The sequence below is a fragment of the Onychostruthus taczanowskii genome, unplaced genomic scaffold (genome assembly GCF_017590055.1).
Source record: "Onychostruthus taczanowskii isolate IOZ18803 unplaced genomic scaffold, ASM1759005v1 scaffold6, whole genome shotgun sequence".
Taxonomy (NCBI): domain Eukaryota; kingdom Metazoa; phylum Chordata; class Aves; order Passeriformes; family Passeridae; genus Onychostruthus; species Onychostruthus taczanowskii.
The window spans coordinates 11,388,577-11,414,086 of NW_024503679.1; the positions used below are offsets into that span (position 1 = coordinate 11,388,577).

At 45.9% G+C, this 25,510-nt stretch overlaps 1 protein-coding gene across 2 annotated transcripts in view; it reads left to right on the plus strand.

Moving 5' to 3' along the window:
- The window catches only part of NTRK3 (neurotrophic receptor tyrosine kinase 3), a 203,381-nt gene that overhangs the window by 144,761 nt on the left and 33,110 nt on the right, over positions 1-25,510 (plus strand). For both annotated transcript variants that reach the window (XM_041418936.1, XM_041418937.1), the window contains exons 13-14: positions 19,044-19,174; positions 23,192-23,364. In XM_041418936.1, the coding sequence (XP_041274870.1) occupies positions 19,044-19,174; positions 23,192-23,364 (304 nt within the window). The remainder of the gene's footprint in view (positions 1-19,043; positions 19,175-23,191; positions 23,365-25,510) is intronic.

The window sequence follows — 25,510 nt, forward strand, 5'->3', positions numbered from 1 at the left end:
ACGCTTGCCACTCAATCCCAGCAGAAGATATTATAGCCGTGGCTTCAGAAGAAGGTAACAAAATCCCTGACAGTGTACCTTGGATGAAAGTATCATCCTATGACTAGACTGAGCTCAGTTTAATCCTGTTAACCTCACACTGGACTCCTGGGAGTTGGGTAACATTCTCTGTAGGTCCTTAAGCTTCTCTGCATGGCTGTAATGTGTGAAGCATCTCATGTTTTGCCAGATTTCCTTCTCTGGATTCAGTGGTGCTGGCATGACCCTCAAACAAAGAAAAAAGAGCAGAATGGTATCAATAGCAGTGTCACAAGGGAAGGTGAATCTCTCTCACCAAAAAGACAGAGTCATTCTTAGAAAACAAAGAAGACTCCTGAGCATAAAAGATATTGTCACATACATCCAAATAGGTAAGGATTGACAATGTTCCTTCTAAGGAAGACCTCTAAGACTTAAAGAGCAAGGAAATGTGGTGATCATGAGCTGTAGATACAGCACAGACTGAAACCTGTCTCTTTGACCTGAAAGTGCCACAGAAATCAAAGGGCTGCACAGGGCTCTATTTGGATGATGCCTTGAAGGGCTGGTTCAACCCTTTGGGGCATGTCTGTGCCCTTAGTTTATAGCAGTGTGCTGCTCACTGTCATCCAGCTGGGCTGTTGGTGTGCCAGCTCAGGGAAGGAGCCATCCCACAGCTTGCTGGGCACGAGCCACTGAGGGCTCCAGCCCTCCCTCTCTGAAACCTCTCCACCTCTCGTTTCCCTGTGCTCCCTTCTGGGTAAGAGCAGGTCCCCACTGGTTGGAGCTTTCACCAGATCTCACCCAGCCCCATGCTTAGGTTCCTGAACAAGAAACCAGAGGATGGTCACCTCTTCAGTGGGAAAGGAAATGCCTTTGGCATAAGATCCTTGGAGTTGCCCAAAGCGGTGTCCGTGTCTGGAGAAGTAAGTAGATGCCTGCTGATCATGATGCGGGGGGGGGGGTTGTGTATGTTTGTGTTTGTATGTGTAGTAGGAATCAAATATTCATGTTGGAAAGCTGGTGTTGGATTTCCAAGGGAAGAAACACATTCATTAAATGTGATCCACAGCCCAAGGCAGAGGATTGGATGTTGGCATGGTAGAGCCTTGAGGGGATTAGGCTGTGACATGGAGGTAAGTTTTTGCTGCAGCTTCCCCTCCTGCAGTTGTGTATAAATGATTTAAGTCCCCACAGTCCACTGATGGTGTCCATGCACTGGCACTGCCAGGGATGGATGAGAACAGCCTGGCTCTGAGCTGGGTGTGATTCCAGACAGCAGCTCTGGAGACCCTCAGCAGCACATCCCTGTGTCCTAGAGACTGAGCTGGGGTCTCTCACAGAGCTCAGCTGCAAGCTCAGAACAGCTGCTTGGGTTTGGGAAGAAGCAGGGACACACAAGGGTCCTTTCCCAAGGGACATCCAAGCCCAAGTGCAGGCAGCACACATGCTGCTCCCCTAAAACCCCCTGAAATAAAGACTCTTTGTTCTAGGAGATATAGATTATATATATTTTAAGGCTCCATGAATCATTCATAGCCCAAAGATAAAACTGAGCATCAGAGCCAAGGAAAGGCTGGGGCTGTGAGGCGAAGCAAAGAGCCTTCCATTATGTATTGTACTCAAACTTGACCTGGCAGTACCTTCTTGAAATCTTGCCTTTGCTTTGGGAAGCCCTCTTTTTCTCCTAAAAATCTGAACTACTCACCTACTTTTAGTAGATAATTGTAGGAAGAGCATAATCAGCTGCTTCCCTTGCTATGCAGCTTGATGGTTGGCTTTTGAAGAGTTAAAGTGAGCATGTGAAAGCACAGTGGGGCTGTCAGGAAAAACATGGATGTGTTGGCTTGGAAGGAGAATGAAAGAGTCCTAGGGATGCTATGGGATCAAGCAGGGTTTAAGGATTAACACTTAGTCTGGCAAACAGTGTCAGGTAGGGATTATTGAATGGTTTGGGAAGAGAGTCTGGGTGTTTTCTGACTGAGCCAAGCACTTCCAGGCTCAGTGTGGCACAAGTCAGCTGTGAATAAGGGCTCCTGCTCACTTGTGGTCACTTGGTGGTCAGCATGAAGTGAGTTTGTGAGTGTGAGCCTCGTGCCTGGCAGGCAGATGTCCTTAGCTCAGAAAAGGTTTCTTGGATGGAAGCAAATGCTGATGATTAAATCCAGAGTGTGGCTGTATGGCAGTGATTTGTAGTGTCCTGACCTCTTGGCAAAAAGACATGGCCAACACAACCTGTCTGGATAGCAGCAGAAATCACAGCCAAAGAGTGGGAAGGGAGGAAGAGGGACTGGTTGTTTGGTTTATTTTCTTTGTGCTGTGCTGTTGTTTTCTGTTTGATTCTGTAATCTAAGAGAAGGGCTGGAAGTTGAGCTTTCATTTTATCAGATCGTGGTTTTCTTTCCTATATCAGTTGTATTACAGTAAAAATTCATGTTCTGCTTGTCTTGATTAAATGGCAAAATGTTGTACCAGAGCAGCAGGAAACTTATGTTGCTTTGCTATTTCCTTTTTAATTACTGTCACCAATTCATTGGCAAGAGTAATCTTATTGCTCAGGCCTGGAGACACCTTCCCTTTCCATCTCTATACAGCCCCAGGGCTTGTAAAATACACTTTTGGCAGTAAGGTGAAATAAAGAGAACTTCATTTATTTGCTGCATTTCATTTGTGCCAGCACAAGAGCTTATGAGGACACATCTAGCCTGGGTATCTGGTATTGTCCAAGTTAAAAATAACCCCACTTTGCTCACTCAAGAGTTGTTTTTCACCCAGAACCTTTCAGGGCACTGCTTGGCCAAACAGCAGTGACAGAACTAAGGAGAGAGTGACGAGGGGTGGGGTGACAGGAACCCCACAAGGTCTGGTAAGTGCCTGAGTCAGAGCATCAGGGCTGGCAGCTGATAGCCTGCAGCAAGCAAACACCATGACATGCAAGATGTCTGCTGCAAAAACTGGGAGAGAAATTATTTGGAAATGTGATATTTCTAAAGCTTTTTTTAAATATTTTTTTAACAGAGAAAACCTTTCAGGCCCCTTTTTAATTCATAATAAAGAGCAGGTTGAAAAGAAGGAGAGGGCAAATGAAGACAGTGAGGCTTGCTATCTTCCTTTAAAGTTGGAAGGTCACCTTTAAAAATGGATGAATGCAGCATTTGGAAGAAGCTCCAAGGCAGCAGGCCTGTGGTTCAGCACTAGAATAGGAGGCAGAACAAAGATGAAAAGAAGAATCCAGTTGGGATGTAGGAATAGCTGCAGATCCCTGTGGTGGACTTGGGTGGAGGCGGTGTTTGAGGGAGCTTCTCTGCCCGCTCTCAAAGCTGCAGTTGTGCGTGGTGATGTGCTGGGGAAAGCTAAATTTGGAGCTGGATAGCCAGCTGGACTGCACAGGGGCACATGGATGGGTGCTAGCACTGTGGGAGTAAGATTGGGATCTGGAATAAAATTAAAGCACTGCCTGCCCATTTGCATTCAGGGGTGCTGGGTATCTCTACAGCTGTCCTGCTTGGTGTGGCTGTGTCCCTGCTGGCTTTTCCCCTTTCCTGGGACTCTTCAGGGAGTGGTAAAAGGGTGATCATAGCACCAATCCTGGTGATGACTTGCTGCTTCCCAGTTCCAGCCCTTCCCACCTTTCCTTGACACCACCTGGGAGGTGCCTGGTGGGAGCAGGACATAAGGGAGGGAGTGGGGATGGTATTGAGTGACCCTGGTGTTGGTCTCAGCTGTGTCTGCCCTGGGCAGAAGTTCCCTCTGTCAGGGGAGCAGTTCTTAGGATTTACCTAAGAACTGAACACATTTCATATTTAAGCAATTGCCTGTCTTTCCCTCTGAGCCAAGACGCTGGGGCATCAGACACATGCTATCTATTGCTTATTAAGTGGTTTAACAAGCCCAGCTAATTACAATGTACTCAAGGATTTTGTAGCTTGTGAAGGCAGTCCCTGTTTGTTTGTGTCAGTGCTTTAATACATTAATACACCAATTAAGCCTCGGGAGGTGTGTGTGCTCACACAGCTTTACATATGGGGAGGCATGTTGATGGTTTTCATGTCAGCTGGGGCTTCTCTGGCTCTTACAGCTCCAGCTCTGAAGGGATGTTTGTGGTTTTACAGCCTTGTCACTGGAGGGACACGCATCCCCTACATAAAAAACATTGTTCTCCCTGCCCAGAAATATGTTGTTTTACAAGACTCAGGCAGACATGGGCACTCTGCTGTTAAGGTTTCCTTCTCTCAGACAGGCCTTGGAGTTTCTTGGTCTCTTTCCTTCTCAGTGCTGATGATACAGGTAATTTGTGCCTGAAAGTGTTGTCTTCTTTGCCTCAGTTAGTCCTGAGAGGTCAGCAGTGGGAGGTGATGCCTGTGACACATGCATTTGTTTGCAAAGGGCCCAGAACATTCATTAAGCCACACAGTAACGAGCAATAATCAGTGCAGAAGGAGCCCAGCGTGAGCCAGTGCAGGGATGGGCTGGAACAGGCAGCGAGGGTCAGAGGTAAAAGCCTCCTCAGTGCACTCACAGCTCAATGAAAAGAAAGCAGTCATGGGGGAAGGAGAAGGAGAAATGACAGATTAAAGGAAATTGAGCAACTGTAATAAATACACTTGAAATTGAAGTGATTATATTCCCTGTGGAGCTGAAGTGCTGAGGAGGGTCTGCAGAAAGGGCAGCCACACAAAACCAGTGGCCTTTTGGAGAGCTGGCTTGCAGGGAATGCAAAATGAGTGGAGGAAAGCTGGCTGGGCTTTAATGCAGGTCTTTCAGACACAGTTGGGAAGGCTGCCCTCAACATTCAGTCTAGTAAAAATGAAGATAATAAAAGGCAGGATGATGGGACTGACATACACCAGGCTGGCTGAGACAGAGACTGGAACTGTAATGGAGCTGAAGTATCCCAATGAAAGGAGAGGGGAGGAAGAAGAGTGCAGGAGAAAACAAAGGGGTGGGAAGCAGCAGCCCTACAGATGCTGAGGGTGTATTTCAGGCAGGGAAGTCCTTTTGCACATATGCATCTCAGAGGCAACAAAACTGGCCTCACATCAAGGAGGGGTTTGGAGCTTTGAGGAAAACAGGGATCTGGTACAGAGGATGTGGAGGAGAAAGTGTTTCTCTTGAGAGTGATATATGGAGAACTTACACTGATGACAAAACAAAAGCCTGCCTGAATCAGTGATAAGAGGAGAGAAAGATTATTAAATATTTTTCATCTGCCAAAATTGCATCCAGCTTTATGGAGGATGAAGAGTTCATATCAGTGACCACCTGTTCAAGGGCACGGGACCAGGTGAGCATCCTCTACAGATGGAGAGCACATCCTGAGGGTATGCACACAACTTGCCAAGCTCTTTGCTGACATTTTAATTTGCCTGTTTAAATTTGGGCAGATGGATGAGAGTTGGAAAGTGGTGGACATAATGGGGACAAGAGACAGACTGGTGAGTTTGGTGTTTGCTCTGGGAAACTCTTGGGAATCTTGTTAAACTTTAAAGGATGTTGTGAGAGAGCACCTGGAAAGCAGCACTCTGTGAAAGTCAAAGTAATGTGGCTGGAAGGAGTGGGAGGTCACACTCAACTAACCCTGAGGAGCTCACTGCCACCATTTCTGAGGGAAATTCAGCAGATAAAGTACACTGAGGTGCTCCACAAGTATGTGACAAGGACCAGCATCTGAAATTAATGACTAGGGGTAGAAGCATTGACAAATGCATAGAGAAAACAAAGAACCCATGTAGAAATGTGCCCTAAGAGCAAGAGACAGAAAAGAGTTGTTGCTAAAAGTGTTTCCAATTGGAAAGAGGTAGAAAGTGATGTGTCCTGGAAGTCATTGTTAATCACCTGTGTTTTTCTTGATGTCTGCTAATGATCTGGAAGAAAATGCTGAAGGCAGGAACCAGAATCCTCTCTGCTGTAGCATCATGGACTGAGGGATTTTTCACCAGCATGGACTGTGCTTAAGGTCCCAAACACTGCCAGAGCTTCTCCTGATTTGGGATGTGTTTGAGAGAGGAATCCCTAGAGAGAGAAGAGAAGCAGAGAGAGAGAGACACTGCAATTTATGCCACAGAGAAACAGCACTATCCATTAAGAAAGGATAAATGAAGTAAACTGGGCAGCGTAGGAATATTTTGTTCATTGAACTCTTTCCAGAAATGAAGATGTGATTTTTAACAGCTCGGTAATTATTCATTCCTTTGGTTTTTTGTTTTTTTTTTTTTTCTCTCTCTGCAATTCCAGTTTTAAGTTTGGAGACCTCAGATGACTTGATGTGAGCTCTGTTTGCAGGAGAATTGCAGCCTGGCTGTGTAAATGCAAGTCTGAGTGAAGTTTTGAACTCTGGGTGCTCATATGCACTCAGATATTGATCTGGGTATGTTTTTCCACTACCTGCTTAAAAAAATCTCTGCCCTGGGAAAAGGTTGAAAGACTTGATTTAAACTCTGATTGATAAAGAAAAGACTTCAAGGTGACCTTTTCAATACAGGCTGAATTTGGGGTCACTTTCCAAACTCAGATTGCAATAAGGAAACAGGATTTGTAGGGAGATTGGTGGATTGGATTAGTGGCCTCTCATTTTGCCATGTTACCATCCCAATATCTGATGCTGGCCCTTCAATTAAGGCAGTTCAAGATATCAACATATATAGAGTCTTGTTCAAGGTATTTTTGGATGAAATGAGACCTGTCCTAGGCTAGTGAGGAGAAACAGCTTAAGGTATTGAAGACTTTCCACCATTATACCCCACTCAGTGCTCTGCAGCATCACCCACATATATTCATCGACAAATTGCTGTTGCCAGCTTTGGGAGGTTCTTTTTATGCCTCTGCATCCTCAGGTAATTGAAAAACAGTATTACTCTTTCCCACCTTCCTCAGAAATCTTGCTGATTTTGGTCCTTTCCACTAGCAGTATGTTCTTGCTGTAAAACTTCATAATATACATTTAAATTTAAGCTGTTAAGCCATATATGATAAATATATAAAGTATGTGTGTGTGTATGTATATATATATAAAATATCTTGGTTTTGTAGCTGAAGATCCTCATAGGTTGCCTTCCCCATGTGCCTTGAATACCAATTTAACAATCATCCAGTCTTCAAACACAGCTCAGTTAAAGCTGAACATGCACCTTTTCACCATCTGCAATTAATCATGTCTTCTGAGGCTACCAGCACTGCAGAATGTTTCCTTGAGTCTCACCAGGGCCTTTAAGAAGAATTAACTGGGTATATTTTCTCTGGTGCAGACACTGATGTTTGGCCACAGGAGAAAACTGTGAGATTCTATTTTTTCCCCCTCTTGCACTCATTGAAAGAATTTTGTGAAAATTCACCTCAACCATCTGGCTCATAATCATGTGAGACATTGCTGAAGGATGTCAGACAGAAAAATGGACAAATATACATCGTTTTATCACCCTGTGTTCTCCCTGTGCTGGGAGTGTCAGAGACAATAACCCAGGATGGATTCTCCTTTATAACCACAATAAGGGACACAGTGAAGCAGTGCCATCAGGGGAGCAGGCTCTAACAAGAGTGTGTTGTTCCTTAAACAGTGCTGACCTCCTGGTGATGAGGGATTTTCAAAGCCTAACCCAAGGAGACCAATTTCTGGTTCACCTCTCGCTGCTCAGAGAGGTTTGTTTGTGCCAAGGAGAGGAAGGTGGTGCTGGCTGGACAGTGCCTCTGCACAGCCAGTGCCTGGGGAACAAGTTGGATCCCACCATGGAACAGCTTTGGAGTCAATGCATGGCTGAGCTGCTGCCTTTAGGGATCCTCTTCTGCAGGATGGACCCAGCGTGCTGGTGGGCTCCTTTCTTCCCATTTTTTTTTTTCCTACAGGAGGGGGAACCTTGGAGGAAAAGTGGATTCTCTTGGTGTGCAGCCTCACAGGAGCACCAGCACAAAATTCGTTGCTACTTGTGACTTGGGCACAGGCCAAAGGAGCACAATCATGCACAGACCTGGAGGGTTAAATGAGGACCAGCTGCTCTCCCCATCAGATTAGTAATTCCTTTGTATGATCCTCCTCCTCTTTATCCCTCTCTGCATAATTTGCTGCCTCTTAACAATAGCCTAAATCACCCAAACCACAGTAATTTTAGAGCCCAGCAGGCAGAGCTGTCTCACATTACTCCTCCTTCAGGGGTTTCCTTCTGCAGGAGGAGCTGGTGAGATGGAAAAAGGGATGTGCAGAGAGAACAAGCCAAGGAAACCTCAGGCAGAAAAAAAATACAGAGCAAGGTCCATTCTGGGTGTCAGGAAAATGTGGATCTGAGGGAACACCTCATCAAGCCACAGACACAAAAACAGCTCCTGTGTCAGTCCTGTGAGAAAGGGAGTCAGAGGAGGTGGGAAGGAAGGAGAGAGATGGAAATTGGGCAAACTAGAGAGAGACTTTCTAAGAAAATCATTACTTGAGCCTGAGATCTGTCTCTCAACACCTCATGTTTTTGCTTCATATGGCCTCTCTTCTGGAATTTTCTTGTTCCATGGGTTTGGCTGCATTAACCACTTGTTTAATGATCACCAAGCAAAGTTGTTGGTGGGAAAATGACTGGGCATGGGGCAAGATGTGATATTACTACCTGGAGTTTACAGACACAAAAAAAAAAAAAAAAAAAAAAAGAAAGAAAAAGAAAAAAAAAAGAGGTAAGAGATGATGCTACATTCCTTTCAAAATTATCCTTTTCCTTTTTTTCTTTGTGATGGTGGTGAGGACGGCAACAATCAGAAGCACTTCCAACCTGCCTGGAGCTCTAGCTGGAAAATGCAGAACATAAGGCACTTTCACCAAATTTTCTGCTTTGAGACGGTCCAGGAATTCTGTCACAACAGATTTTCTGAAAGTCTTTATGCAGTTCCACATCTGGAGGAAACTGCACTTTGTCTAAAAATACTTCTTCATTTTGCACCCAACTTTGGGGTCAGTTCCTGTTCTGTACTTTGCAATGGGGATCACAGTTTTAGTCTGAACCACTTCCAAACCATACCTCTGTCTTTAGTGCCACCCTTCTAATAGTCACATATTTTCCAGAACATGTTCAATATATCTGGAATTTTTTAGCAATTATGGTGTGGGCTAGATCCTTCAAACTGTGAATAAGGGCAGTGATTGAACAACACTGAAACAAAACCCCCTAAATACTCAAAATTAGAAGGAAAAGCTTAATGCTGTGACCTGAACCTGTGCTGCATTATCTGCATGGGTGTGCAGGCATGCTGCAGCATGGCACTGAGGTTGATGGCTGGGATGGGAATGACACCAGCAAGATCTGGCTGCTGAGACCAAAAAGGGCAATGATTGACCAGGGGATGTCCGTGGGGGTCAGTACTGGCTGGGCTGAGCTCTGCTGGTACCTTTTGGAGGGAGCAGTGGTGGTGACTGGGCCGCTTTTGTGTCTGCTTGGGGTGAGGGGGAATGCAGTCAAACCAAGGCTGTTACAAAGATTTTCCCAAATTAAAGAGTGTGAAGAGCCAGTACAGGGATGAGAGCAGGGAAAGTCTCATGTGGCACCACTTAAGCCAGCCCTGTGTGGCATCTGCCTGCTGGGACACTGTGGGGATACCAGAGACAGCAAAGGCCAGAGCTCGGGCTGAGTTCACTGTGAGCAAACTCCTTCATTCAAAGGACCCAGGAACTCATTTCTGGCCCTGCAGCAGCTCAGCCATGGAGGGGCTGCTGTCTGCTCCAGGCCCTGGAGTCTGCTCCATCTCTGCAGTGCAGCACTGGCTGGAGAAACGTGGGCCTTGAGGCTGCTGAAAGCAGGTTCTGCTGGGCTCCTGGCCCTGATGTAGCAGGCAGAGCTGTGCAGTCAGTTCCCAGGCTGGGGGAGTCCATAGCCCTGAGCCCCTGTGGCTTGGGTGGAAGGTAAGACACTCTGTTCCTGCTGGCAGACATTCTCCATGCTGCCAGGCTGCTCTAAGTCCTGGTCACTTCCCCTGTCTTGTGATTATCCATCTTGGCAATAGGATGCTGTTAAGTGTCTGATTACTGTGTTGTTGAAGCCTTAAGTCTGAAATCTGACTATCACATGGTCCCCAGAGGGGCAGCCAATCCTCCTCCAACCCTCCACCGGTAATCCTTCCTTTCCCCTGGAAAAACAGTAAAACAGAAAGACGAGTGGTATCTGTCTGCAGCAGCACTTTCCAATCAAGTGAAAACTAGCTGGAAAATCAAATCAGCTGGTAAGTTGCTGCAAAACACAACTCTATCTCCTTAAAATCTCCTGTTTTGAAGGGATGAGCTGAACAGCAATTGCTGCTGATGTAAAACAACCATTATGCCTCCTATCTCCTCTCCAAGCCCCCCTCCCTGCAGACGCACGAGTCTGAAGGAGGCAGATGCTCTCTGAAGACTATTTTCCTCTGTTAAATAAATTCACTTTCAAATAATGTGTAATTAAATGTGTGGTATTGAATTAATGTTTTATTCTGAGTGCTTTGGCAGCAGGGGACCTAGGGGCCTGGCTGGTGGAAAGAAAGCATGCTCACCAGAAAGATTCCCTTCTCCTCTCTCTTTGCCTTTTCCTTCCACCCTGCCAAGAATCCCAGTCCCTGTTTCCAAGAGCTGCTGTAGTGTATCAATGAGTTGGTAAGGACAGTGCTTTGTGTAAGATCCCTTTTGTGATAAGTTATCATGGGGCACTTGGGCATTCACCCAGTGCAAAGACCTCTGGAACCCACTCATTTCCCCCCCTCTACACATGTCTTGATACTCTTAGTCTTCATCCTCAGAAGATGCCAGCTGTCTGCTAACCTTGTATACAAAAGGCAGAGCCTAAGTGTCCCCTCAGGATGAGAAGTTGGTGCCGGATGTTTAAGGAGACAGAAGCTGCTGAAGCTGGAAAAGCAGTTTATCCTTCCAGCCTCGTGTCAGCCAAAAACTGAGAATGTACAGACAATGCTGGGAATCACTGGATGGTTTTTAAGCCTTTACCTGGAATGTTAGTAAGGTTTTGGTCCCATCAGCAGTGTTTTGTGTTCCCCTGGGAGCCAGCTGATGAGGAGTTGGTGCATGCAGACATTGGCAAGCTCAGGGTGAACCTGTCCCCAGGCTTTGCAGAGGTGGCAGTAGCAAGGGGGACCAGAGTGACTGTCTTAACCTGAGAGGATCTTGAGGTGTGTCTTGAGCACAAGCAGATTAAGCAGAGGCAGAGACTGAGTTGGGGCACAGCTGGGAACCCATTTACAGCTGCCTGCTGCCAAACCCCAACCCTGGCAGCCACAGGGAGCCTTGGGAGCATTGGGTTTCTTTTGGTAAAGTCTTCAAGGTCTCCATACTAATGGACATTTTAATCATTGACAACAGCTCAGGTGAAGAGATTTACCTTGTTGGATCAAGGGAAGGTCCTGTTGATATGAACTCTTGCTTGAGTGATTCCAGAAAGTCATAAATCTGCAGGAAGAGGAGAAGATGGATTCTGACTCAAAGGCAAGAACCCACTGCTGTGCAAGGCATGGATGTGCTGAAGGCTTCTTTCATTTCCTGCTGTGGTCATTGTCAGGCTGGGGGTGATGCTCAGGATCCTTCCTCTTGCTTTTTCTCCTTTGTTTAGATCTCCCCAGGATAACTTGGTGCTGCAGTTGGTTCTGCAGGACTATGCAGTGCTGTGCTTCCCAGCTGAGACTGCTCAGTACCTGTGAGACACTTTGTATTGCTCTCTTCATAAAATAATTGCTAAGTGGTTTGTATTCAGATTTATGAGACTGAAATGGATGAGAAGGGCTTGAAGTTGTGCATTTTTTAATAGGAATGTCAGGTGGTTTAAGGTGAAAGAGAAGTTTTTGCTTAAAAAGTGAGTGTGGAATGGTGCCGAGTGCATTCTAACTTTATTATTTTTCAGATTTTTTCCCCATGAAGTAAATGACAGTTTGCTTTGGTTTGGGTTTAAACTTTGCAGGTATGTCACACCAGGTAATGTCACCTGCTTCCAGGTGGTTGTCAGGGTGTTTTGGTGAGGGAGCCCGGTGGGCTCTGGAGTTGCTTCTGATGAGTTGCTGGTTTAAGGGGTGCCTCTGCTTTGCCTTTCTATCAGCTCCTTTACATACACACACACACACACACACAAAACCCCTGCCTTTCCATTTCCCTTCACCTCCAAGAGCACTGCACATGTGCACTGTTGTTGTTGGTGGTGTCTCTGTGGCTGCTTTTGGAGCTGGTGCTGCAGCTCAGAGGTTGCTAACCAATCACTGGATTAACTCCAAATCACACTCCTCTGTGCAGCTTGAGGGCTGCTCTGCAGCTTCTCTCCCTCAAGTCAGGGCTGGCTGGAGTCAGCTGGAAGCTGAAAGGCAGTGTTTTGGGTCAGGGCTTCCTCTCCATCTGCTATTATAGCAGCAAAAGCCAGAGGAGCTAGTGATGTCCTGATTATCAGAGGTATGCTTGGAAATGGTGGATGTCAGGTATTTCCAAAGCACCAGAGATCTGCCATGCAGAGATTGCTCCTCTCCTGTTTTTCTGAGCTCAGTTGCACTGAACTTTAGCTCCTGGTGTAGATTGGTGTAACTGGATCATTCTTCTAGCCAAGATTGTCCAGCTAAATGCGTCAAGGCCTGTTATTTTTTACCAAGGTCCATTTAGCAGCGTGTAGTGCATTAGCTCTGGGTCTGCTGGGTCAGCTGAGCAATAAAGCCTCCTTCCCACCTGGGAGCTGCACTCATGCCTTTTTCTGTTCCCAAGGATTGAAGGGGATGGTAAGAAAATGAAAAGAACTGCAGAAACATAAAATAGCTTTCGCTTAAAGTCTTTATGAGGGAGTACGATCATTAACTGAGCTGAAGGCTGTGGTTGCTCCACCAAGTTCCCAAAGATTCAGATATGCTTTGCATAAATCTCTATGATTTGTGTCAGAACTGCTTGGTGCTTATAATTGTGACTTTTTTGAGTCCAAGTCCTTGAAGGGTGCCTTACAGAGGAACTTGGCAAAGGCCCAGTGTCTGGGCACCGTGCCGAGTTGTTGGAACTTGTACCTGGGCCCTTTCCCAGAGGTGGCTCATGTCAGAGCTGGGAGAGAAGCCACCAGAAGTGAAGGGCTACCTACTTGGAGTCCAGGCAGAGATAAGAAACAGCCTGTTTATGTCTCCATTTTTTAAAATTATGTGGGACTGATTCTCCCTTTGTTTACATGTACTTCACAGCAGTCCATGATTGAAATCAATATCCTCCATGATTTTGATGGATTTGCACCAGGTGAAGAGGGAGACTTGGGCTTTGTGCAGCCTGCCTATGTGTTATCTTCTCTCTCCATGAGACAAATCTGTGAGAGAATGCCTTGCCAGCCCTCCAGTGGCAGGGCTTTTTAATCTGGTCCTGCCTGATGCTCATGCTCTGCTCTGATTAGGTACATTGGGTAACTCATCGAGTTTGGTTCCCATCCAGGCTGTGATTGCCTGCCTGACAGGAAGGGCTCTCTGACTGGTACTTACATGTGGTGGTGACAAGATTTCCAGTGTAAATTGTAAGCTTTGTTTATTTGATTTTAATTGTGGCGGAGCAGCAGAGCCGTGCAGCACTTATTCACAAGAGTTATTCCAGCAGTGTCAAGGAAGAAATGAATGAATCACATTGACTAAGTGAGAACTTTGCTACCTTTTTGTGGACAACTTATGTAGAAAGTAAAGGGAAAATTCTTTGGCATAAATTAGTTGTTACAGCAAATGACTCAGCCACTGCTGAAAAATGTCATTGTTGTTATCATTTATAAAGTGCTGTTGATGCAAATGAGGCATTAGAAGCTTATGAAAATCAAGAGCATATCTACAAAGAGCCCAGGATCAGACCCAAACCAGGATACCCTAGAAACAGATCTAAAATAAGTCAGGTTTAAAAAAGGGCTTGAACAGTAAGAGGGGCAAAAAATAGAGAAGAATGAAAAGAGAGAAGAAATGCCATGATGTGAAAAAGCAAAGGGAGGGAGAAGCTGGTGGTGGAGAGGTGCAGAAAAGGACCTACCTTTAGGGAAAAGAGGGTCACATGTAGGGGGGGAAAGAAAAATTTATAGAAAATTGATATTGGTCTTTTCTAGACAAGAAGATGAATATTCTGATATAGAGGGCAGAAAAAGTAAAAGGGGAAATGTGTATAATTTTGGTCTATTCCATCAGTTGTATGTCCAGGGCCAGAAAACCCACTAGAAAGACAAGAAGACAGACTGCTCACTGTTTGGGAGTTTGAAAGAAGATGTGAGGAATTAATTGAAATTAATTAATATAACAGTTGAAATTGACCCGGTGTAAATGATCCAGAATTAGTAGTTTTGCAGTTTTCTCTAACTTAAGTACTGGCACTGCTCATGGCTTACTCTGGAGATTGATTTGTCCATTTTCCTCCCACTGTAGTCATCTGTGTCCAAACACAATCATGTGCATTCAAGTTTCAAGAGTATTAACAAACCATGGTTTCAAAGATGCTGGTTGTGACGGGAATTTGAAATGCAGAATTTGCAGTGTCACTGAACCCATCTCTTCTTCATCTGATGCCCAGGACTGATTTAGAAATGAGACAGTAATTGGAAAATTAGATTCATGAAACATACTCATGCAACTTCCCAATATCTGCTCATGTGATTGAAAAGTGGTGGTTATTCAAAACAAGGTGTTTCCATTGCACACAGTCTGTTACTAGCTCCATATGCTCTACCTGCAATTTGGAGGTTGAGTCATGGTCTTTTTATCTTGACCCTGCCATAAGATAGAGAGACTCTGCAATATGAGAGTAAAAGATGGGAGAAGAATCATTGAATCAGTGATGTAAGTGGAAAAGATCTGATTTTTCCAGGCTCTATCACAAGGGCCAATGCAGAAGAGACTCATCAGGACATGGTAGACTGATGTGTGAGGAAAGCAGAATTAATCTTGATCCCTCTTCTTCTTTCCCAGTATCCCATGGCTGTGTTGGGTTCACAAGTTTAGCAAACTAGAAGGTGTTTGTCTCGAGGAGAGGAACAGACATGACTAAGGACACGTGGGAGCAAGTGATGGGGAGGAAGAAGCTTCTGGTTTCAGACAGCCACTTTTCTAACTAAATTCACTTTAAGCAGAGATCAAGTCATCTGTCCTGCAAAAGATTCAGAGGTAGTTAGGTAAAGATCCCTTTGCAGAGCCAAAGCTGCCATCCTTCTGCCTTGGCTCTTCCAGAGAAAGGGAAACTTTCTGCTTTGGAGACCATGTGTAAAAGTGGGTCTCAGACTTACTGTTGTTAATGCTCTGACTTACCCCCATGCTGCCATCACTGAGCTCAAGTCATGGGCCATTTCCAACCAGCTGCAGGTCAGGTGCTTTCTCATGTGGTTAATGGGCTATTCAGAACAAGAGTGAAGACAAAAGTTTGAAACACCTTCTCTGTGTGTCAAGTATTGATGGACAAGAAGGAAGGTGGGGAATCTGCCCAAATTTTCTTCTGTGTCATGAAGAAATATACTGATCCCAAGCCAAGGACTGGAAGATGTTTCATTGTAAAGTGGGATTACTTCAGTGTCAGGCACTCACATCCTTCCAGTAGGTACAGCATGGCTTTGAATGAGTTCACATCGTGCTGTCAATTCTGCTTATTTTCCTGTCAGGTCTTGCTGTGGCTTCTGCATAGGATCTTCTTATGAATTGTCTTGTTGTCTTGTTTTTATAAGTAAATGGTACATGGGGAGGGAAAAAAATAAAAAGAGTGGTGCTTCGGGAGAGGCAGTTTGCATACACCTTGTCTACAGGGCTGACTGCAACGCAGGCGAGACAGATTAGCACAGCACTGCCTGCCTAAAACAAATAAACACCAGCTGTTTATCAGACAGGGCTCGGCTTCCTCCAGGAGGAGGTAAACAGATTTATGCAGATGAACCTCTGAGGTGCCCTTGCAGCACAGCATCTTTCATGGCTATTTGGCCTTCCTCATGAGTTACAGCCGGGATGGGCAAGCACAGAGGTGCAAGGTGAGCACAATAATGCTGCCAGCCACAGCGTGCCACGAGGGTTTGTCACTGCCTTGTGGCCAAACCTGTATTTTATAGTGGGTTAGAATTAATCGTAGTGCTGATCTTGCCGTGAAGGGAAGAATTTGATCTAAACTTCACTACTTTAGGCCGCTAGCATGTGGAAAATCAATTTATTATAACTCACTTATTATTCCATTTGTGCCTAAAATACTACGAAGCAAAATTTATGGCTATTTGAGGTTGAGAGAAATTGCGATCAGCAAATGTATTTTTCTGATTCTACATTGAGATTGTCCAGTTGCTGTCAAACTACTTAACTTCATGACCCTTTTATAGCCACCCAAGTTAACTTTCAATCCAACAGTGCTACACAAGTCCACTGCTGCAAAAGGATTGCTTCTCTCTCAATTCAACTCTGTCTGCCACAATACCACATTTAATTCTTCATATGATTTTTCCCTGAAACTTCTCAGGAGGTGACTTTTAACAACTAGCCGTAAAATCTGGTCTCAGAGACAGATGGGATATTATTTTAATAATATAGATGTAATTACACAGTTTGGATGCCAGCTCTCAGAAATGTCTGATAATTTATTAAGATGTCACTGGGAGGAAAAATTGGGAGCTGAAAGTTTTGGGCAATACCCTGGAGAGTTTAGAAAGAGAGGTTTGCATCAGTTCTCATGGTGTTACTCATCAGAAGTGTAAAAATTCTTAAATAGTATTGCTGGTTTTTCTGAGACTGTTTCCTATTTAACTTCATCTCACACCAAATGGGACAATACTATTGTAATTGCTACATTTCTGAGTTTTTTAAAATATCCTTGGGCTCATCTTAGTACAAGATCATTCCTCACAGCTTTCTTGATTGCTGCTATTTGGGAGATCAAGAACACAAATATGTGGTTTATCAATACAGTAAGACCAAGGTAATGTAGTGATGAGTGCTACAGAAATGCTTGCCAAGCCAAAGAGGATAAACCCCTTTTCCTCTACTCTCTTAAGTAAATTGGTGCCATTTGAGCTTTTCTTATATTAGGAGTTTCCTCACCCAAGTGCATTGCTTTACATTTCAACACATTGTGTCTCAGATTTCTTCAGGTGCTCCTTAAACACTCAGCTAAACCAGGTGGAGAAGGCAAAGTCCACATGTGATTTGTTCTCCCTGGCTGCCACTGAAGGTTTAAAACCAAAGTCATTTTGGATGTGCCTACCAACATGTGCCTTAATGTTATTAATATTATTAATATCGGTAAGAAGCAGTTTTCAGCCTATTGAACAATTAAGAAAGGTCAATGGGAATTCCCAGAGAGGTGTCTTTCATTACAAGGCCCATTGCTTGTGCAATCTTGCAGCATCCATCTTCCCAAGCAAGCCAAGGGCCCAGAGATGGCAGCTCCATAAACCTGCCTCTGAGCTCCTAATTAAAAAGCTTAATTGCATGAAAGCCATTAGGATGCTTATGTTCCATTGGCTTTTTGACGCATTAAGTGGTACCTCTATGACCCTTCAGGTTGATACAGGTGCTTGCTCGGGTGCCTGGGTGGCAGGAGCTGGTGGCAGCAGCTGGTGGCAGATTGTGATGTGTCCTGCAGCCAGTCTGAAACCCAGAATTAGTCACTTCCACCTCCTTCATCTTCAAGGAAACACACCTAATCTAAGGGGCACATACCTTTACAGCTCCTGTGGCACAAGGAAGAGATGGAAATGGATCAAAAGTGGTCCAGTTTATGAGCAAACAGATTCAGGGTTATGAACATCCCATGGGAGTGGAAAGAGGGCACTGTCCCACGCAATGCCTCTGCTTGAGGAGACCTCTCATGCATCAGCTTTTTCTGACTGGGCACTGGAGAAGAGTGCTCAGCTCTCCACTGGCTGCCATGACCATCAGGCTGAAGCTGAGAGTGGGCTGTGCTGCCACAGTTCTCAGGGTGATGGAAAGCTCCACTGAAAGACAGTTCATAGAGATAAAATTTTGGCTGCTGTGCCTCCAGAAAATGCTGTGGTGGCTGTGCATCTCTAACTGCTTCTACAGCTTATTCCAAGCATTAAACTCCCCCCACCCCTTTTTTTTTATTGCTGAGGAATTCTAGAGGTGATGTGATGCCAGAAAGGTGCTTAGAGGTTTGCTGTGCCTTAGTGCTGTCCTCAGAAGAGAACAAGTTCTCCCAGCAACCCGTGGCATTTGATGATGACACAGAATCAGTGGATATCCCACAGTCACTAACCTGCCCCTGTAGGTGCCTGGTATCCGGGCAGATTTAATCCTCACGAGTGACCTGTTAGCTGAGCAAACCACTTTTCATTGGCCTCTGTGCCTCTGGTAAATTAAAGCCACTGCTCTTGTGATTCTTCCTGAATCCTCGGTTGCTATTCTCTGTCAGTCCTCGCTGTCCTAAATGTCAGTGGAAAGGATCATTGAAACTGATGGCTTCAGTTCATCTGTTGTGCCAGTGTTGGTATCCTGGGATGACCTTCCTTCTGAGGGGACAGTCATGGAGGGGAAGGCTGCAGGGTCAGGGTCCTGCTGCAGGGCAGTTCCAGCACTTCCAGCCAGCTCCTGCTAATGCCCTAAGGAGCATGGGGGTCACTGGTCCTCCTCCTCTTGGGAATGCTTTCACTTACCCAGCTTCAGCCTCAGAAATCTGTCATGTTTGAGTTTAAACTAGTCCTAGTTGAAATGCAAAACTCAACAGGACCTTCTAATCTCAGCTAGCCTTTCATTGGAAGGATGTGACCCTTGCTATACCTCACAGGAGATGGATTATTTCCAGGAGTATTCGAAAGAGATTCAAGTCTTTGTAGCAGAAGTTGTCCCAAAGATTCCTCTCCCTGGGGACAAGCTTGCCACGAGCTTGTCATGAGAACTGATAAACCTCAAGTACTTTCCTGGCAGATGTTTTGCATGAGACTAACTCCATCACAGAGATGGCTGCGTTCTGTGGGTGGGTAAAAAGATCCCCATAGATATTTTTGCGAGGCAATTTCAGTTCCCTTGCAGCTTGCAAGAAAATTGAATTAGTTGTTTTCCATTCGCTGAATTAACCCTGATTCATTCTTCCCTCAACCCTTTCCCTCTTCCTCCCCTCCCTCCAACAGATGTCCAGCATATTAAGAGGAGAGACATCGTTTTGAAGAGGGAGCTGGGAGAAGGTGCCTTTGGGAAGGTGTTCTTGGCCGAGTGTTACAACCTCAGCCCCACCAACGACAAAATGCTGGTGGCAGTGAAGGTAAATGCCAAGGGCAAGTGGCAGAGAGCAGGGCAGGGGCTGGCCAGTGAAGCGAGACTGGATGAGCCTGTGTGGGAAAGGGAAGCAGGGGAGGGCTGGGGGCCAGGGGGGGAGATTTATCTGATGCCGGAGATTGTGGTAAATCCAATTAGTCACACAAAGTTTCAGTGTTTCGCTTCAAGGTTGTCTGTTCTCACCAGTGCCAAAGCCTCCCTTCCTGCTGACACGGCCAGAAGACAGACAGGGAGGAGAGGCTGGTCTGGGAGCTGTGAGCTCCTGTGCAGCTGCAGCAGCACAGTGTGGATCCAACTCCCTCCAGCAGGCACCGCGGCCCTGCTCCTTCTGGATTTTATCTTTTTGTGTAACATGCAGAAGCTGAAACATAAAAAGGCCTCAGCAAAAATGAGCAATGAAAGCTAAGCATGATGAGCCAATTTTCTGGGATCAATTTGCTGCAAGATGGGCAAAGCAGCTCGGCTTGGCTCCACTCTGCTCCTGCTTGCTTAGCCACAGGTTGCTCCTGTTTTGGGTATTTTGAGCCAACACGAGTTCAGCTTGGCTTGTGCTGTGCTGCTTGCATACTTGTGATATTCCTGGTGGGAGCTGAGCCTCATCAGTGTGGCTTTGGGCAGAGGAGAATGTTCAGTGCAGAACTGTGCTCTCCTCTCAAGTGGCACCAGTTGGCAGAGCCACATTTTAATCCCTTGGATTTAACCAGTGCTTCCTAACTCCTTGGAACAAGGTCTGCATTTGAACCGATGCTCTACAGGGAAAAAGGTTCCAGCACTCTCTCCAAAGTGCTGGAGGCATCCAGTTACTTGTGACTTGTTCTAATCATTGGCAGCTCAAGCTCATTTTTTTTAGCTCAGATGTCCCCTTTTGCTCTGGCAGTGAAGTGCAAGATTGCACCTTTCACCTCTGAGACAGGTTAAAGCCGAGGACTTTAACCACGTGATTAATTGTTTGATTATAGGGTTGGTACCTGCCTATCAGTGTCAGCCATCCCTCAGCAAGCCTGGCTCCCGAGTCTCTTCAGAGTTTCATTTGCATGTAGGCAGAAACAGCATCCGAACTTGTTTCTGTTAATTGCTACTATGAGCTTACATCTCCAGAGTGCCTTTCATCCTGCAAGATCATACAGCTCCAGCTCTGGAGCAGGGCCCTGGGATCTGGCTTCTTGCCAGCTCTGGGAGTGGCAGGGAAAAAAATCCCTCTAATTTGGGCCACGTTATAAGTCTGAGGGGAAGAAAAGAAAAAAAAAAAAAAAGGAAAAAAAGACAGGAATAAAAGCTTTACATATTAAGTTGAGATTTGGCTGCAGTTCCTGAAGATCTCTGCCCCCAGCTGAGGCTGAGAACTATCTCCCCAGCCACTGCAGCTCAGGACAGCAGCAGGACTCCCTGGTTAAGGGCAGCTGAGTCCACAGCCCAGAGCCTGCCTCTGCCCTGCTCCCAGGGACTCTCTCCCAGGGCCAAAGGAAGGGGCTGTGTTACTCTCTCGCTTAAATGGACTCAGAATTTTATCAGATCTAAAGGTTGCAGCCCTGCAGATAAACCGAGTTTTGATGTGAAGGCATGGACAAGCTTCCTGTTTTATTCAGCTTGCTTCTAAAAGCATCCTCAGAAATGCACAAGCACTGTATCCAGCAGAGTGTTAAGGTGACAAAGTCAAGTACTAGAAATGCTGGAGGGGCTGTGTTCAGGGCATGTCCTCTGAACACTTCATTTTTCATTTCTCTGTGGCTGCTCCATTGAAGGGATTACTCCTGTGCTGGAACATCTAGATGTGAGTGTACCCATGTTCACAGCCCCCCAGCAAGTTACTGGGATTCTATCATCCCCTTTTGCAGAGGGCAGATGCACAAGCAGGAAAACTGAACTGAAGAGATCTGCTTTAGGTGAAGGATGGAGTTACCAACCTCTCTCCAGCCCCGTGGACAGCAGGTACCTGACTCAGAGTGAGCCCTGCTGCAGTAATAAACACATGGTGCTTGTGGAAACCTAGCCCTGAGGCTGCATAAGAGGGGACTTTCCAAGTAATATTAGAACAACTGGCACTTCATGATGACAGCTGCAACTTGCAGATGTTCAGGGACCTGCCAGAAGTTATGGAGGAATTGTGTGATGGAGACACAAAAAAAAAAAATCCACCCCAAACCTTCCTGGGAGAGTCATTCCTCTGATTTTACTGAGACATCCCTTCTCTTTCTTTGGTTCTGGTCTTCTTTCCCTGTTCTATCCCTTCTAGCTCCCTCATTTATAAATGCTTGGCTGTGCAATCTTAGCAATGAGGAGGGAGTTAGTAACTTTTTTTTTGGTGTGTGATATCAACAAACTTACAATCTTAACACCTTATAAAAATGATTGTGTGTGAAGGAGATGAAACCTAAACTCACTACAGCTTGAAATATTATGTGCAGCCACAGGAAAAGGGGGGAGAAAAGAGTGATGGGGGAAGGGATTATTTTCCTGCAGAAAAATAGGGTGGCATCAACATTATGAAGATATTAAATTACTAAAAGTAATTGGGTGCCTGAGATAAGGATGGATGCTTTGCCATCTGCACCATGTAACTAACATTCATCTAAATATCTCCAGCTGAGCTATCCCAAAGGGCAAAGAATTAAAACAGATTTATGCCATGGGAATAGCAGTTTGGGGGCAGAATCAGATGAGGCAGTGTCCTAAGGCTTGGGGAAGTCTCACAGCAGGTCTACTCCAAGGGGAAAAGCACCTTCTCTGGAGGAATCTCTAGAGGCAGCAGCACCATGGGCCAGCCCAGGTGCAGTAACAGTGCTGGGCCCCATCCTCCATGCACAGCTTTCTGATATTTAGCATCCCTTTTTGCACATAAATTGCAGCTCAGGCCACCTCTGCTGTCTGCATGGGGAGATTCAAGGCATGGGGAAAGGGGGAAGGTATATTTGTGTGTAGGTAAGGGGAGAGCTGCCCAGTGTCCCCACCACTAAAGGGCAACTGGTGCACATCAGATTGACACAGGATAGGTGGAACAAGTTTCCTTGAGTCCTTTTCAGCTCCTGTTAGGTTGCACAGTTAAAGCCAGAATTGGTTCTAAAAAGTCCTGACATGTGGAGGATGCAGAGAGTGTGATGCACAACCAGCAACTCAAAACCAGACTCTTCATTTTCTTAAATTTTTTAAAAGACTGTGCTGATTCTTGTGGCCATTTCATCTTGTCAAATGATCTGGACTTAAACTTTTTTGTCAAGTTCCCTCCCTTGATATCCTGGGATGACAACAAGCTGCTTTCAGAATAACTCTCCAATGCAACTGCACAAAAATGCACAGACAAGCCAGAACCCGACCCTGGAGAACCCTCCCTTGTCATCAGCTACAGCCACAGCATCATCTTCACGGCAGCACTGCAATGTTGGGCTGGTCCACGCCACCTGAAGCATGCAAGCTGCCTTGCAATGGCAAAATGGCATTCTCAAATTGTGGGAGATGGGATATTCTCAATAAGGATACTGATTTCGGCATCAGTCTGCCAGGGGAGTTGTTATAAACAGCAGGGAATAAAAACATGATTTTAAAAATTATGAGAAAAGACTTGACAGTGTCCTTCTTCAGAGGCAGTTTGAAAAATCCACACAATAACTGCACAGCCAGGGAAATCCATCTTTTGAATAAAGGCAGTGTAGTCAGCTATTTCAAAATAAAAGACAGATAGCAAGGACTGGCTGGCTCAGGAATTTAATAATAATGAGATATGAAGCCATTCACCCCTAGGTCACCAGTATAAATTCTGCCCAAGCTGGGAATAATTGGAAGCTATTACCCTCTGAGGCATGTTTGCTGCTGCCTAGCAAATGAGTTGGGGAGCCCTGTGGAACACTAACAACAGGACTGACACACAAACATGGTGCCACCAGCACAACTGGGCCAGCCGTTCCTCTCCCCTCCCTTCCTCATCAGCTCCTCGCAGATGCTGTGACCCCTTTGTCGTGGTTTTCCCCCAGCTGAGCCCACTCTGTGTGTGCGTGTGTGTGCATTCCAGGCTCTGAAAGACCCCACGCTGGCGGCCCGCAAGGATTTCCAGCGGGAGGCAGAGCTGCTCACCAACCTGCAGCACGAGCACATCGTCAAGTTCTACGGCGTCTGCGGGGACGGCGACCCGCTCATCATGGTCTTCGAGTACATGAAGCACGGGGACCTCAACAAATTCCTCAGGTGTGTGGGAATGAGGGCGTGAGAGGTGCTGTGGGGCTGCCCCACAGCCTCGGGGAAACTTTTTCTAGCTCAGTGGTGCACCAATGGTGTCATTATTCAGCGGGGTGAGAAGTGAGAGATTGTTGTTCCAAGGGCAGCTTGGAGAAGGTGATGGTACTCACCAGATTTGGTAGCCCTATCCCAACATTTTCCCTTAGGTAATCTCAGGAGATGTGGGAGTTTTCTTCTCCCACCTGAGCAAGTTTGAAGCTGCAGGAAGCGTGGCTGTGATCCTTCTCTGCCCTGTGGGGATGGAAGGACATGAGGCCACAGCTGTCAGCAGCTCCAAGTCCTGCACACCCAGCAAAGCCATGTCCCACTGAAGCAGGAAGGCCACTTGCCATCACTCCCTCAGCCACTGAGCTCCTGCTTCAACAGCACAAGAACCAAAATATTCCTTTGAGAAATTGGTTGGTGTCCTTGATCTGATTTGCATTCTGGATGTTTATTGGTCACTGGTTCTCATTCCTGAATTCAGAAAAGGCCTGAGAAATGTTGGAGGAGTCTCAGGCAGTACCTGTGGGGTCCATCCCTGTTCTCTGGTCTTTAACCTGTGGCACCAGGCTACTCATGAAGTCAGGCAAGACCTGAAGAAGTGCTGTAATTACCTTCTCTGTCTCTAGAGAGATGCAAATTACCAGAGCCCCCAGTGCTCTCCATCATCATTCAACCATTTCATCAGCCTCAGGCAGATCACTCATGTGCTCTGTATCCACCAGCAGCAAGGGCCAGGGAGCAGCTGTGGGAGGATGTTTATGGTGCTCTTCTGCCATAAAACAAAAATTCCATTCTGAAACCTGCATGCAAGTGGAGTGGTACTTACCTCTTGAAATAATTAGTAGTTTTATTTCCCAATATTTAGAAAATTGGACCCTTGATATTTTCCTGTTTTGACTGCTAAGTGTGAATATGATTGCAGGGAGAACAAGAATCTTGTGCATGGCAGGTCTAGCTGTGGGGTTGGGATAAACTCACTGAGTATTTTTCTACCAACACAGTTTCTGACCAGGAAGCACAAGTTTTTCCTTGAGGTTTTCACTTCTAAGCAATCCCCCACCCCAGAAGAATATAAGGAAGGATCCTAGAGATTTCTTCTTTCCTCTGCCAAGTAGTGCCAACCTGTCTCCAGCTTCTTTGGGGCATTCGTGGGGCAGTGGGTGAGCTGGGAACATTTTTGCATTGATTTTTATCCTCATTTTGGTATAGTTGTGGGTAGATTGAATTGGATTTTATAGCTCAGTCCCTGTCTCAAGCTCTGGCTAGATCCAAGACATCTTTGTCAAGGTGGGACGAGTGAAGGCTGTTGGCTTTACAGAGCTCCTCAGACCCACATTCAAGGGGGAGTAGCCTTGCTTACCTGGGACCTTCTTTTGTCATACCTGGAAGCCTCAGCAACCTCCCAGCAGCAGCAGATTGAACTCTGCCACCAGCATGAAACCAGGAGCTGGGCTGAAAGGATGTTTTAGCCCAGGTTGGTGATGCAGTGTTAAAGACAGTGCCTCAGCCTTGTGCCTGAAGGCAGGCAGTCTGAAAAAGAGGCCTAGAGATGCTGTTCTTCAAATGCTTCACAAAGAAAAACTCAAAATTGACCTATCCTTTTCCCTGGCAGAACCAGCAACCTTATTTCCGTAGAGGAGTCAGGTATTACAGCTGAGGAACAGCCTCTCTCACTGCTCTAGTTAACTTCCCAAAGAGTACAGTGCAAAAGAGGCTCTCTCAGTGTCTCAGAAAGATGTTGTGTGCCACTGCCTGATGGAATTGCTTCACTCAGTAGTGTGTTCCTAAAGCTGAAATAATGCTGGAGCCATGGATCCCTCACTCCCATGTCCCAGCTCTTTCTTGGGATGTGTCTGAGAAACACTTATGCCTGATTAAATTCATCTCCAGTCTCATTGGAAAAGAAAGCTTGTTGTATTATCTTTGGCCTTTATGAAGGAAAAGAAACTTTTCCAGGTGTGTGGTCCCTGGGATTGCAGTTTCTCATCTTCCAGCTGTGTTTAGCTGCCAGCTTCTCCTTCCTGTGCAGCCTTGGAAAAAGCAGCTCTGTGCTCCTTGGCCTGCATGCTGGAATGTGGTAGGCAGTGAAAAAGCCCTTTGTGTCCCAAAG